The following is a 13,928-nucleotide window of genomic DNA, read 5'->3' as shown; positions in this document are numbered from 1 at the left end:
TTACACAGAGAGAGTGTGTACTTACTGTAGCCCATTCCCTGAATGAAGTACTTGAAGGCCTCTGTCAGCTTTGCAGGCTGTCGAGAGAGCAAATGATAAAGCTAGGCACTTTTTCCCCCTGTTATTATCCACATAATGACATATCAACTGACAGATTCATGGCGTATCCTACAGACTCTGTGATAATGAGAGGCGTATGTATGACAGCTGTTGTAGCAGATGGTGCTGAGCTGGGTATAAACTCTCCATCCTGACGTCCGTGCCTCATTGCTACTGTCACTAATGCTCTTAAGTGAAGCTGCCCTGTGTTAGCCCCTTAACTGTTATCCCTTGGCCACCCCAATCCGCCCGGCCTCCGTGAACGTGTTAACAAGCTAGAAACACACCTGGTCAACCATGGGCAGGCCTCCACAATCAGCCATCTGGATGGAGGAGGGGAGAAAAGAAAGAGGCTATGAGTTTGGAGTCAGTTAACACCTCATGGGGTGCGTCATTCAAGAGAGCAGAGTTAAGGTAGCACGTCATCAGCGGGACAACATTAGTCACCCGCCATAACTCTTCATTACACAAAACAACCTCCCATTTAATATTTAACACTGTCTCAGCAAACAACAAGGTCCATTAACATCACGTGTCCATTAACATCACGTGTCCATTAACATCACCTGTCCATTAACATTAACATCACGTGTCCATTAACATTAACATCACGTGTCCATTAACATTAATATCACCTGTCCATTAACATTAACATCACGTATCCATTAACACTAACATCACGTGTCCATTAACATTAACATCACGTGTCCATTAACATCACCTGTCCATTAACATCACGTGTCCATTAACATCACCTGTCCATTAACATTAACATCACGTGTCCATTAACATCACGTGTCCATTAACATTAACATCACGTGTCCATTAACATTAACATCACGTGTCCATTAACATTAACAACACGTGTCCATTAACATTAACAACACGTGTCCATTAACATTAACAACACGTGTCCATTAACATTAACAACACGTGTCCATTAACAACACGTGTCCATTAACAACACGTGTCCATTAACAACACGTGTCCATTAACAACACGTGTCCATTAACATTAACATCACGTGTCCATTAACATTAACAACACGTGTCCATTAACATTAACAACACGTGTCCATTAACAACACGTGTCCATTAACATCACGTGTCCATTAACATTAACAACACGTGTCCATTAACAACAAGTGTCCATTAACATCACGTGTCCATTAACATTAACTGCACGTGTCCATTAACAACACGTGTCCATTAACATTAACAACACGTGTCCATTAACATTAACAACACGTATCCATTAACATTAACAACACGTGTCCATTAACATTAACAACACGTGTCCATTAACATTAACAACACGTATCCATTAACATTAACATCACATGTCCATTAACATTTACAAAACGTGTCCATTAACATTAACATCACGTGTCCATTAACATTAACATCATGTGTCCATTAACATTAACATCACGTGTCCATTAACAACACGTGTCCATTAACATTAACAACACGTGTCCATTAACATTAACAACACGTGTCCATTAACATTAACAACACGTGTCCATTAACATTAACATCACGTGTCCATTAACATCACGTGTCCATTAACATTAACACCACGTGTCCATTAACATTAACATCATGTGTCCATTAACAACACGTGTCCATTAACATTAACAACACGTGTCCATTAACATTAACAACACGTATCCATTAACATTAACAACACGTGTCCATTAACATTAACAACACGTGTCCATTAACATTAACATCACGTGTCCATTAACATTAACATCATGTGTCCATTAACATTAAAATCACGTGTCCATTAACATCACGTGTCCATTAACATTTACAAAACGTGTCCATTAACATTAACATCACGTGTCCATTAACATTAACATCATGTGTCCATTAACATTAACATCACGTGTCCATTAACAACACGTGTCCATTAACATTAACAACACGTGTCCATTAACATTAACAACACGTGTCCATTAACATTAACATCACGTGTCCATTAACATTAACATCACGTGTCCATTAACATTAACACCACGTGTCCATTAACATTAACATCATGTGTCCATTAACAACACGTGTCCATTAACATTAACAACACGTGTCCATTAACATTAACAACACGTGTCCATTAACATTAACATCACGTGTCCATTAACATTAACATCACGTGTCCATTAACATTAACACCACGTGTCCATTAACATTAACATCATGTGTCCATTAACAACACGTGTCCATTAACATTAACATCACGTGTCCATTAACATTAACATCACGTGTCCATTAACATTAACAACACGTGTCCATTAACATTAACAACACGTGTCCATTAACATTAACATCACGTGTCCATTAACATTAACATCACGTGTCCATTAACATTAACATCACGTGTCCATTAACATTAACAACACGTGTCCATTAACATTAACATCATGTGTCCATTAACATTAACATCATGTGTCCATTAACAACACGTGTCCATTAACAACATGTGTCCATTAACATTAACATCACGTGTCCATTAACATTAACATCACGTGTCCATTAACATTAACATCACGTGTCCATTAACAACACGTGTCCATTAACATTAACATCACGTGTCCATTAACATTAACATCACGCTTCCATTAACATTAACATCACGTGTCCATTAACATTAACAACACGTGTCCATTAACATTAACAACACGTGTCCATTAACAACACGTGTCCATTAACATCATGTGTCCATTAACAACATGTGTCCATTAACATTAACAGCATGTGTCCATTAACAACATGTGTCCATTAACATTAACATCACGTGTCCATTAACATTAACATCACGTGTCCATTAACATTAACATCACGTGTCCATTAACATTAACATCACGTGTCCATTAACATTAACATCACGTGTCCATTAACATTAACAACACGTGTCCATTAACATCACGTGTCCATTAACATTAACATCACGTGTCCATTAACATTAACATCACGTGTCCATTAACATTAACAACACGTGTCCATTAACATTAACAACACGTGTCCATTAACATTAACAACATGTGTCCATTAACATTAACAACACGTGTCCATTAACATCACGTGTCCATTAACATCACGTGTCCATTAACATTAACATCACGTGTCCATTAACATTAACAACACGTGTCCATTAACATCACGTGTCCATTAACATTAACAACACGTGTCCATTAACATCACGTGTCCATTAACATTAACAACACGTGTCCATTAACATTAACAACACGTGTCCATTAACATCACGTGTCCATTAACATTAACATCACGTGTCCATTAACATTAACATCACCTGTCCATTAACATTAACAACACGTGTCCATTAACATTAACATCACGTGTCCATTAACATTAACAACACGTGTCCATTAACAATAACAACACGTGTCCATTAACATCACGTGTCCATTAACATCACGTGTCCATTAACATTAACATCACGTGTCCATTAACATTAACAACACGTGTCCATTAACATTAACAACACGTGTCCATTAACATTAACAACACGTGTCCATTAACATTAACAACACGTGTCCATTAACATTAACAACACGTGTCCATTAACATTAACAACACGTGTCCATTAACATTAACAACACGTGTCCATTAACATTAACATCACGTGTCCATTAACATTAACATCACGTGTCCATTAACATTAACATCACGTGTCCATTAACATTAACAACACGTGTCCATTAACATCACGTGTCCATTAACATTAACAACACGTGTCCATTAACATCACGTGTCCATTAACATTAACAACACGTGTCCATTAACATTAACATCACGTGTCCATTAACATCACGTGTCCATTAACATTAACATCACCTGTCCATTAACATTAACAACACGTGTCCATTAACATTAACATCACGTGTCCATTAACATTAACATCACGTGTCCATTAACATTAACATCACGTGTCCATTAACATTAACATCACGTGTCCATTAACATCACGTGTCCATTAACATCACGTGTCCATTAACATCACGTGTCCATTAACACTAACAACACGTGTCCATTAACATCACGTGTCCATTAACATTAACATCACATGTCCATTAACATTAACATCACCTGTCCATTAACATTAACAACACGTGTCCATTAACATTAACATCACGTGTCCATTAACATTAACATCACGTGTCCATTAACATTAACATCACGTGTCCATTAACATTAACAACACGTGTCCATTAACATTAACAACACGTGTCCATTAACAACACGTGACCATTAACATTAACATCACGTGTCCATTAACATTAACATCATGTGTCCATTAACATTAACATCATGTGTCCATTAACATCACGTGTCCATTAACATCACCTGTCCATTAACATTAACATCATGTGTCCATTAACATTAACACGTGTCCATTAACAACACGTGTCCATTAACATTAACATCACGTGTCCATTAACATCACGTGTCCATTAACATTAACATCACGTGTCCATTAACATCACGTGTCCATTAACATTAACATCACGTGTCCATTAACATTAACAACACGTGTCCATTAACATTAACATCACGTGTCCATTAACATTAACATCACGTGTCCATTAACATCACGTGTCCATTAACATTAACAACACGTGTCCATTAACATTAACAACACGTGTCCATTAACATCACGTGTCCATTAACATTAACAACACGTGTCCATTAACATTAACATCACGTGTCCATTAACATCACGTGTCCATTAACATTAACATCACGTGTCCATTAACATCACGTGTCCATTAACATTAACATCACGTGTCCATTAACATTAACATCACGTGTCCATTAACATTAACAACACGTGTCCATTAACATTAACATCACGTGTCCATTAACATCACGTGTCCATTAACATTAACATCACGTGTCCATTAACATTAACATCACGTGTCCATTAACATTAACATCACGTGTCCATTAACATTAACAACACGTGTCCATTAACATTAACATCACGTGTCCATTAACATTAACATCACGTGTCCATTAACATTAACAACACGTGTCCATTAACATTAACAACACGTGTCCATTAACATTAACATCACGTGTCCATTAACATCACGTGTCCATTAACATTAACAACACGTGTCCATTAACATCACGTGTCCATTAACATTAACATCACCTGTCCATTAACATTAACAACACGTGTCCATTAACATCAACATCACGTGTCCATTAACATTAACATCACGTGTCCATTAACATCACGTGTCCATTAACATTAACATCACGTGTCCATTAACATTAACATCACGTGTCCATTAACATTAACATCACGTGTCCATTAACATTAACAACACGTGTCCATTAACATTAACATCACGTGTCCATTAACATTAACATCACGTGTCCATTAACATTAACAACACGTGTCCATTAACATTAACAACACGTGTCCATTAACATTAACATCACGTGTCCATTAACATCACGTGTCCATTAACATTAACAACACGTGTCCATTAACATCACGTGTCCATTAACATTAACATCACCTGTCCATTAACATTAACAACACGTGTCCATTAACATCAACATCACGTGTCCATTAACATCAACATCACGTGTCCATTAACATTAAGTGTCCATTAACATTAACATCACGTGTCCATTAACATTAACATCATGTGTCCATTAACAACACGTGTCCATTAACATTAACATCACGTGTCCATTAACATTAACAACACGTGTCCATTAACAACACGTGTCCATTAACATTAACATCACGTGTCCATTAACAACACGTGTCCATTAACATTAACATCACGTGTCCATTAACATTAACATCACGTGTCCATTAACAACACGTGTCCATTAACATTAACAACACGTGTCCATTAACATTAACATCACGTGTCCATTAACATTAACATCACGTGTCCATTAACATTAACATCACGTGTCCATTAACATTAACATCACGTGTCCATTAACATTAACATCACGTGTCCATTAACATTAACATCACGTGTCCATTAACATCACGTGTCCATTAACATCAACATCACGTGTCCATTAACATTAACAACACGTGTCCATTAACATTAACAACACGTGTCCATTAACATTAACAACACGTGTCCATTAACATTAACATCACGTGTCCATTAACATTTACATCACGTGTCCATTAACATTAAAACATCACGTGTCCATTAACATTAACATCACGTGTCCATTAACATTAACAACACGTGTCCATTAACATTAACAACACGTGTCCATTAACATCACGTGTCCATTAACATTAACAACACGTGTCCATTAACATCACGTGTCCATTAACATTAACAACACGTGTCCATTAACAACACGTGTCCATTAACATTAACATCACGTGTCCGTTAACATCACGTGTCCATTAACATTAACATCACGTGTCCATTAACATTAACAACACGTGTCCATTAACATTAACATCACGTGTCCATTAACATTAACATCACGTGTCCATTAACATTAACATCACGTGTCCATTAACATTAACATCACGTGTCCATTAACATCACGTGTCCATTAACATTAACATCACGTGTCCATTAACATTAACATCACGTGTCCATTAACATTAACAACACGTGTCCATTAACATTAACATCACGTGTCCATTAACATTAACATCACGTGTCCATTAACATTAACATCACGTGTCCATTAACATTAACATCACGTGTCCATTAACATTAACAACACGTGTCCATTAACATTAACAACACGTGTCCATTAACAACACGTGACCATTAACATTAACATCACGTGTCCATTAACATTAACATCATGTGTCCATTAACATCACGTGTCCATTAACATCACCTGTCCATTAACATTAACATCACGTGTCCATTAACATTAACAACACGTGTCCATTAACATTAACATCACGTGTCCATTAACATTAACATCACGTGTCCATTAACATTAACATCACGTGTCCATTAACATTAACAACACGTGTCCATTAACATTAACATCACGTGTCCATTAACATTAACATCACGTGTCCATTAACATTAACAACACGTGTCCATTAACATTAACATCACGTGTCCATTAACATCACGTGTCCATTAACATCACGTGTCCATTAACATTAACATCACGTGTCCATTAACATTAACATCACGTGTCCATTAACATTAACATCACGTGTCCATTAACATTAACAACACGTGTCCATTAACATTAACATCACGTGTCCATTAACATTAACATCACGTGTCCATTAACATCACGTGTCCATTAACATTAACATCACGTGTCCATTAACATTAACATCACGTGTCCATTAACATTAACATCACGTGTCCATTAACATTAACATCACGTGTCCATTAACATTAACAACACGTGTCCATTAACATTAACATTACGTGTCCATTAACATTAACATCACGTGTCCATTAACATTAACAACACGTGTCCATTAACATTAACAACACGTGTCCATTAACATTAACATCACGTGTCCATTAACATCACGTGTCCATTAACATTAACAACACGTGTCCATTAACATCACGTGCCCATTAACATTAACATCACCTGTCCATTAACATTAACAACACGTGTCCATTAACATTAACATCACGTCTCCATTAACATCAACATCACGTGTCCATTAACATCAACATCACGTGTCCATTAACATCAACATCACGTGTCCATTAACATTAACATCACGTGTCCATTAACATTAACATCACGTGTCCATTAACATTAACATCATGTGTCCATTAACAACACGTGTCCATTAACATTAACATCACGTGTCCATTAACATTAACATCACGTGTCCATTAACAACACGTGTCCATTAACATTACGTGTCCATTAACAACACGTGTCCATTAACATTAACATCACGTGTCCATTAACATTAACATCATGTGTCCATTAACAACATGTGTCCATTAACATTAACATCACGTGTCCATTAACATCACGTGTCCATTAACATTAACAACACGTGTCCATTAACATTAACAACACGTGTCCATTAACATTAACATCACGTGTCCATTAACATTAACATCACGTGTCCATTAACATTAACATCACGTGTCCATTAACATTAACATCACGTGTCCATTAACATCACGTGTCCATTAACATCAACATCACGTGTCCATTAACATTAACAACACGTGTCCATTAACATTAACAACACGTGTCCATTAACATTAACAACACGTGTCCATTAACATTAACAACACGTGTCCATTAACATTAACAACACGTGTCCATTAACATTAACATCACGTGTCCATTAACATTAACATCACGTGTCCATTAACATTAACATCACGTGTCCATTAACATTAACATCACGTGTCCATTAACATCACGTGTCCATTAACATTAACATCACGTGTCCATTAACATTAACATCACGTGTCCATTAACATCACGTGTCCATTAACATTAACATCACGTGTCCATTAACAACACGTGACCATTAACATTAACATCACGTGTCCATTAACATTAACATCATGTGTCCATTAACATCACGTGTCCATTAACATTAACATCACGTGTCCATTAACATCACGTGTCCATTAACATTAACATCACGTGTCCATTAACATCACGTGTCCATTAACATTAACATCACGTGTCCATTAACATCACGTGTCCATTAACATTAACATCACGTGTCCATTAACATTAACAACACGTGTCCATTAACATTAACATCACATGTCCATTAACATTAACATCACGTGTCCATTAACATTAACATCACGTGTCCATTAACATTAACATCACGTGTCCATTAACATTAACATCACGTGTCCATTAACATCACGTGTCCATTAACATTAACATCACGTGTCCATTAACATTAACAACACGTGTCCATTAACATTAACATCACGTGTCCATTAACATTAACATCACGTGTCCATTAACATTAACATCACGTGTCCATTAACATTAACATCACCTGTCCATTAACATCACGTGTCCATTAACATTAACAACACGTGTCCATTAACATCACGTGTCCATTAACATTAACATCACGTGTCCATTAACATTAACATCACGTGTCCATTAACATCACGTGTCCATTAACATTAACATCACGTGTCCATTAACATTAACAACACGTGTCCATTAACATTAACATCACGTGTCCATTAACATTAACATCACGTGTCCATTAACATTAACATCACGTGTCCATTAACATTAACATCACCTGTCCATTAACATCACGTGTCCATTAACATTAACATCACGTGTCCATTAACATCACGTGTCCATTAACATTAACATCACGTGTCCATTAACATTAACATCATGTGTCCATTAACATCACGTGTCCATTAACATTAACATCACGTGTCCATTAACATCACGTGTCCATTAACATTAACATCACGTGTCCATTAACATCACGTGTCCATTAACATTAACATCACGTGTCCATTAACATTAACAACACGTGTCCATTAACATTAACATCACGTGTCCATTAACATTAACAACACGTGTCCATTAACATTAACATCACATGTCCATTAACATTAACATCACGTGTCCATTAACATTAACATCACGTGTCCATTAACATTAACATCACGTGTCCATTAACATTAACATCACGTGTCCATTAACATTAACATCACGTGTCCATTAACATCACGTGTCCATTAACATTAACATCACGTGTCCATTAACATTAACAACACGTGTCCATTAACATTAACATCACGTGTCCATTAACATTAACATCACGTGTCCATTAACATTAACATCACGTGTCCATTAACATTAACATCACCTGTCCATTAACATCACGTGTCCATTAACATTAACAACACGTGTCCATTAACATCACGTGTCCATTAACATTAACATCACGTGTCCATTAACATTAACATCACGTGTCCATTAACATCACGTGTCCATTAACATTAACATCACGTGTCCATTAACATTAACAACACGTGTCCATTAACATTAACATCACGTGTCCATTAACATTAACATCACGTGTCCATTAACATTAACATCACGTGTCCATTAACATTAACATCACCTGTCCATTAACATCACGTGTCCATTAACATTAACAACACGTGTCCATTAACATCACGTGTCCATTAACATTAACATCACGTGTCCATTAACATTAACATCACGTGTCCATTAACATTAACAACACGTGTCCATTAACATCACGTGTCCATTAACATTAACATCACGTGTCCATTAACATCGCGTGTCCATTAACATCGCGTGTCCATTAACATTAACATCGCGTGTCCATTAACATTAACATCACGTGTCCATTAACATTAACATCACGTGTCCATTAACAACACGTGTCCATTAACATTAACATCACATATCCATTAACATTAACAACACGTGTCCATTAACATTAACATCACGTGTCCATTAACATTAACATCACGTGTCCATTAACATCACGTGTCCATTAACATTAACATCACATATCCATTAACATTAACAACACGTGTCCATTAACAACACGTGTCCATTAACATTAACATCACGTGTCCATTAACATTAACAACACGTGTCCATTAACAACACGTGTCCATTAACATTAACAACACGTGTCCATTAACATCACGTGTCCATTAACATTAACAACACGTGTCCATTAACAACAAGTGACCATTTCCCTTAGCCTCTGGACAGTTAACAGTTAATGTTGGTATGACGTGCCCATTTGGTCACAGCCGGGGTCATGCATTTCATAGGTAAGCCTAAGTAGTAGGTCAAACAGGAAGAATTGTGATATGGGTCATGTTCATCAGGAATCAAACAGAGGTAAACAAACTCAAACAGGGAGGCCTCTAGCTGGACTTCGTGCAATAAATAATGCAAGTTTTTGTTTTCCGTTGCGAAACGTATTATATTACATGCCTAATGAACAGGACCCTGGAGGCTGGGTACAGCAGCAGTAGCCTCGGCCTGTGGCAAGGCTAGCAAATCAATCACCAGGTCATTACTGAGCTACTGGAAGCTTATCAGTGATCGTCTTTCCATGATCAGATCTGTTATGAGCAGCAGGAGGGAGATTGTTGGAGGCCACTCACCTTCAGCAGTGTGGTCTTTGTCGGGTCCAGCTTAGTATTGCACTCCACCTGTGGACGCAAAGTACAGAGTCTAATTTAGCGACTAAATATCATTCATTTACCATAGTAGAGAAATAAATAGGTAGTCAAATTAAAGGAATTGGGGGAGTAATATTTCATTGCTAGAATTGTTTTAGTTGTGTTTGACTTCTTTCCCTATTTTGTCCCATATTTTAATCATAAACGACATTTTTAACCTTCCATTGTTAATCTTTAAAAATCTCCTGTTAACTTAGGCGAATGTTCAATGCATCAACACATGTTCCTAGGGACCGGGAATGAGGACAAGAGGCATTATCGTTAATGATTTGTTTATGACATTTAGGATTACAGAGTGTGTACTTGAACTTACCACAGCGTCAACGGCCGGAGAGCTGTCTCCTACCACCAACAGAGAAGGACACCTGAGAGCAATAACAGGAATTGAAACAAATTTCAACCTGTTGGGTTAGAGGATTACAGGGCCAAGTGTTTCCTCGACTATGTGACCAGGCTATAACTAGGGCCCAGAGTTTCCAGGTCAGGGAAAACTCAGGGCTCTAGCAATATGCCATGTGAGGTGATTGAGGTATGGTGAAAGTCAGAAGGTTTGGAACTCACGTCAGGGTTCTGACGGTGACTTTTCCACCAGGAATGGGCCTCTCAATCTCCAGATCCCGCCGGCTGGGATGGGAAAAGGTGGGATATCAGTGAGGCACAAAATTAACATACATACACTGCTCAAAAAAATAAAGGGAACACTTAAACAACACAATGTAACTCCAAGTCAATCACACTTCTGTGAAATCAAACTGTCCACTTAGTAAGCAACACTGATTGACAATAAATTGCACATGCTGTTGTGCAAATGGAATAGACAAAAGGTGGAAATTATAGGCAATTAGCAAGACACCCCCAATAAAGGAGTGATTCTGCAGGTGGTGACCACAGACCACTTCTCAGTTCCTATGCTTCCTGGCTGATGTTTTGGTCACTTTTGAATGCTAGTGGTGCCCTCACTCTAGTGGTAGCATGAGACGGAGTCTACAACCCACACAAGTGGCTCAGGTAGTGCAGCTCATCCAGGATGGCACATCAATGCGAGCTGTGGCAAGAAGGTTTGCTGTGTCTGTCAGCGTAGTGTCCAGAGCATGGAGGCGCTACCAGGAGACAGGCCAGTACATCAGGAGACGTGGAGGAGGCCGTAGGAGGGCAACAACCCAGGAGCAGGACCGCTACCTCCGCCTTTGTGCAAAGAGTAGCACTGCCAGAGCCCTGCAAAATGAACTCCAGCAGGCCACAAATGTGCATGTGTCAGCATATGGTCTCACAAGGGCTCTGAGGATCTCATCTCGGTACCTAATGGCAGTCAGGCTACCTCTGGCGAGCACATGGAGGGCTGTGCGGCCCCACAAAGAAATGCCACCCCACACCATGACTGACCCACCGCCAAACCGGTCATGCTGGAGGATGTTGCAGGCAGCAGAACGTTCTCCACGGCGTCTCCAGACTCTGTCACGTCTGTCACATGTGCTCATGTGCTCAGTGTGAACCTGCTGTCATCTGTGAAGAGCACAGGGCGCCAGTGGCGAATTTGCCAATATTGGTGTTCTCTGGCAAATGCCAAACGTCCTGCACGGTGTTGGGCTGTAAGCACAACCCCCACCTGTGGACGTCGGGCCATCATACCACCCTCATGGAGTCTGTTTCTGACCGTTTGAGCAGACACATGCACATTTGTGGCCTGGTGGAGGTCATTTTGCAGGGCTCTGGCAGTGCTCCTCCTTGCACAAAGGCGGAGGTAGCGGTCCTGCTGCTGGGTTGTTGCCCTCCTACGGCCTCCTCCACGTCTCCTGATGTACTGGCCTGTCTCCTGGTAGCGCCTCCATGCTCTGGACACTACGCTGACAGACACAGCAAACCTTCTTGCCACAGCTCGCATTGATGTGCCATCCTGGATGAGCTGCACTACCTGAGCCACTTGTGTGGGTTGTAGACTCCGTCTCATGCTACCACTAGAGTGAGGGCACCGCCAGCATTCAAAAGTGACCAAAACATCAGCCAGGAAGCATAGGAACTGAGAAGTGGTCTGTGGTCACCACCTGCAGAATCACTCCTTTATTGGGGGTGTCTTGCTAATTGCCTATAATTTCCACCTTTTGTCTATTCCATTTGCACAACAGCATGTGCAATTTATTGTCAATCAGTGTTGCTTCCTAAGTGGACAGTTTGATTTCATAGAAGTGTGATTGACTTGGAGTTACATTGTGTTGTTTAAGTGTTCCTTTTATTTTTTTGAGCAGTGTATATTACAAATATAATAAATATACTATTAAACACATGAGACATTGAATATATTAGAAATACATAGATCATATATATGTTCAGTGTACTCTGGGAGACTTTGAAGACTTGAGTATGTATATAAAATATACACTGAACAAAAATATAAAAGGCAACATGTAAAGTGCTGTCACACAACACAATGCCACAGATGTCTCAAGTTGAGGGAGCGTGCAATTGGCATGCTGACTGCAGGAATGTCCACCAGAGCTGTTGCCAGAGAATTTAATGTTAATTTCTCTACCATAAAACATTGTTTTAGAGAATTTGGCAGTACGTCCAATCTTCCTCACAAACGCAGACGACGTGTAGCCACACCAGCCCAGGACCT

General features: G+C 38.7%; 1 protein-coding gene across 2 annotated transcripts in view; it reads right to left on the bottom strand.

Moving 5' to 3' along the window:
- The window catches only part of LOC120022223 (protein NDRG1-like), a 34,051-nt gene that overhangs the window by 1,871 nt on the left and 18,252 nt on the right, over positions 1 to 13,928 (bottom strand). For both annotated transcript variants that reach the window (XM_038966104.1, XM_038966103.1), the window contains exons 11-15: positions 11,876 to 11,938; positions 11,628 to 11,679; positions 11,237 to 11,284; positions 387 to 422; positions 26 to 77 (exon numbers count right to left, since the gene is read on the bottom strand). In XM_038966104.1, coding sequence (XP_038822032.1) covers positions 26 to 77; positions 387 to 422; positions 11,237 to 11,284; positions 11,628 to 11,679; positions 11,876 to 11,938 — 251 coding nt within the window. The remainder of the gene's footprint in view (positions 1 to 25; positions 78 to 386; positions 423 to 11,236; positions 11,285 to 11,627; positions 11,680 to 11,875; positions 11,939 to 13,928) is intronic.

Source organism: Salvelinus namaycush, chromosome 27 (genome assembly GCF_016432855.1).
Source record: "Salvelinus namaycush isolate Seneca chromosome 27, SaNama_1.0, whole genome shotgun sequence".
Lineage (NCBI taxonomy): Eukaryota > Metazoa > Chordata > Actinopteri > Salmoniformes > Salmonidae > Salvelinus > Salvelinus namaycush.
The sequence above is the reverse complement of the archived record's forward strand: the minus strand, read 5'-3'. Positions and strand labels throughout refer to the sequence as shown.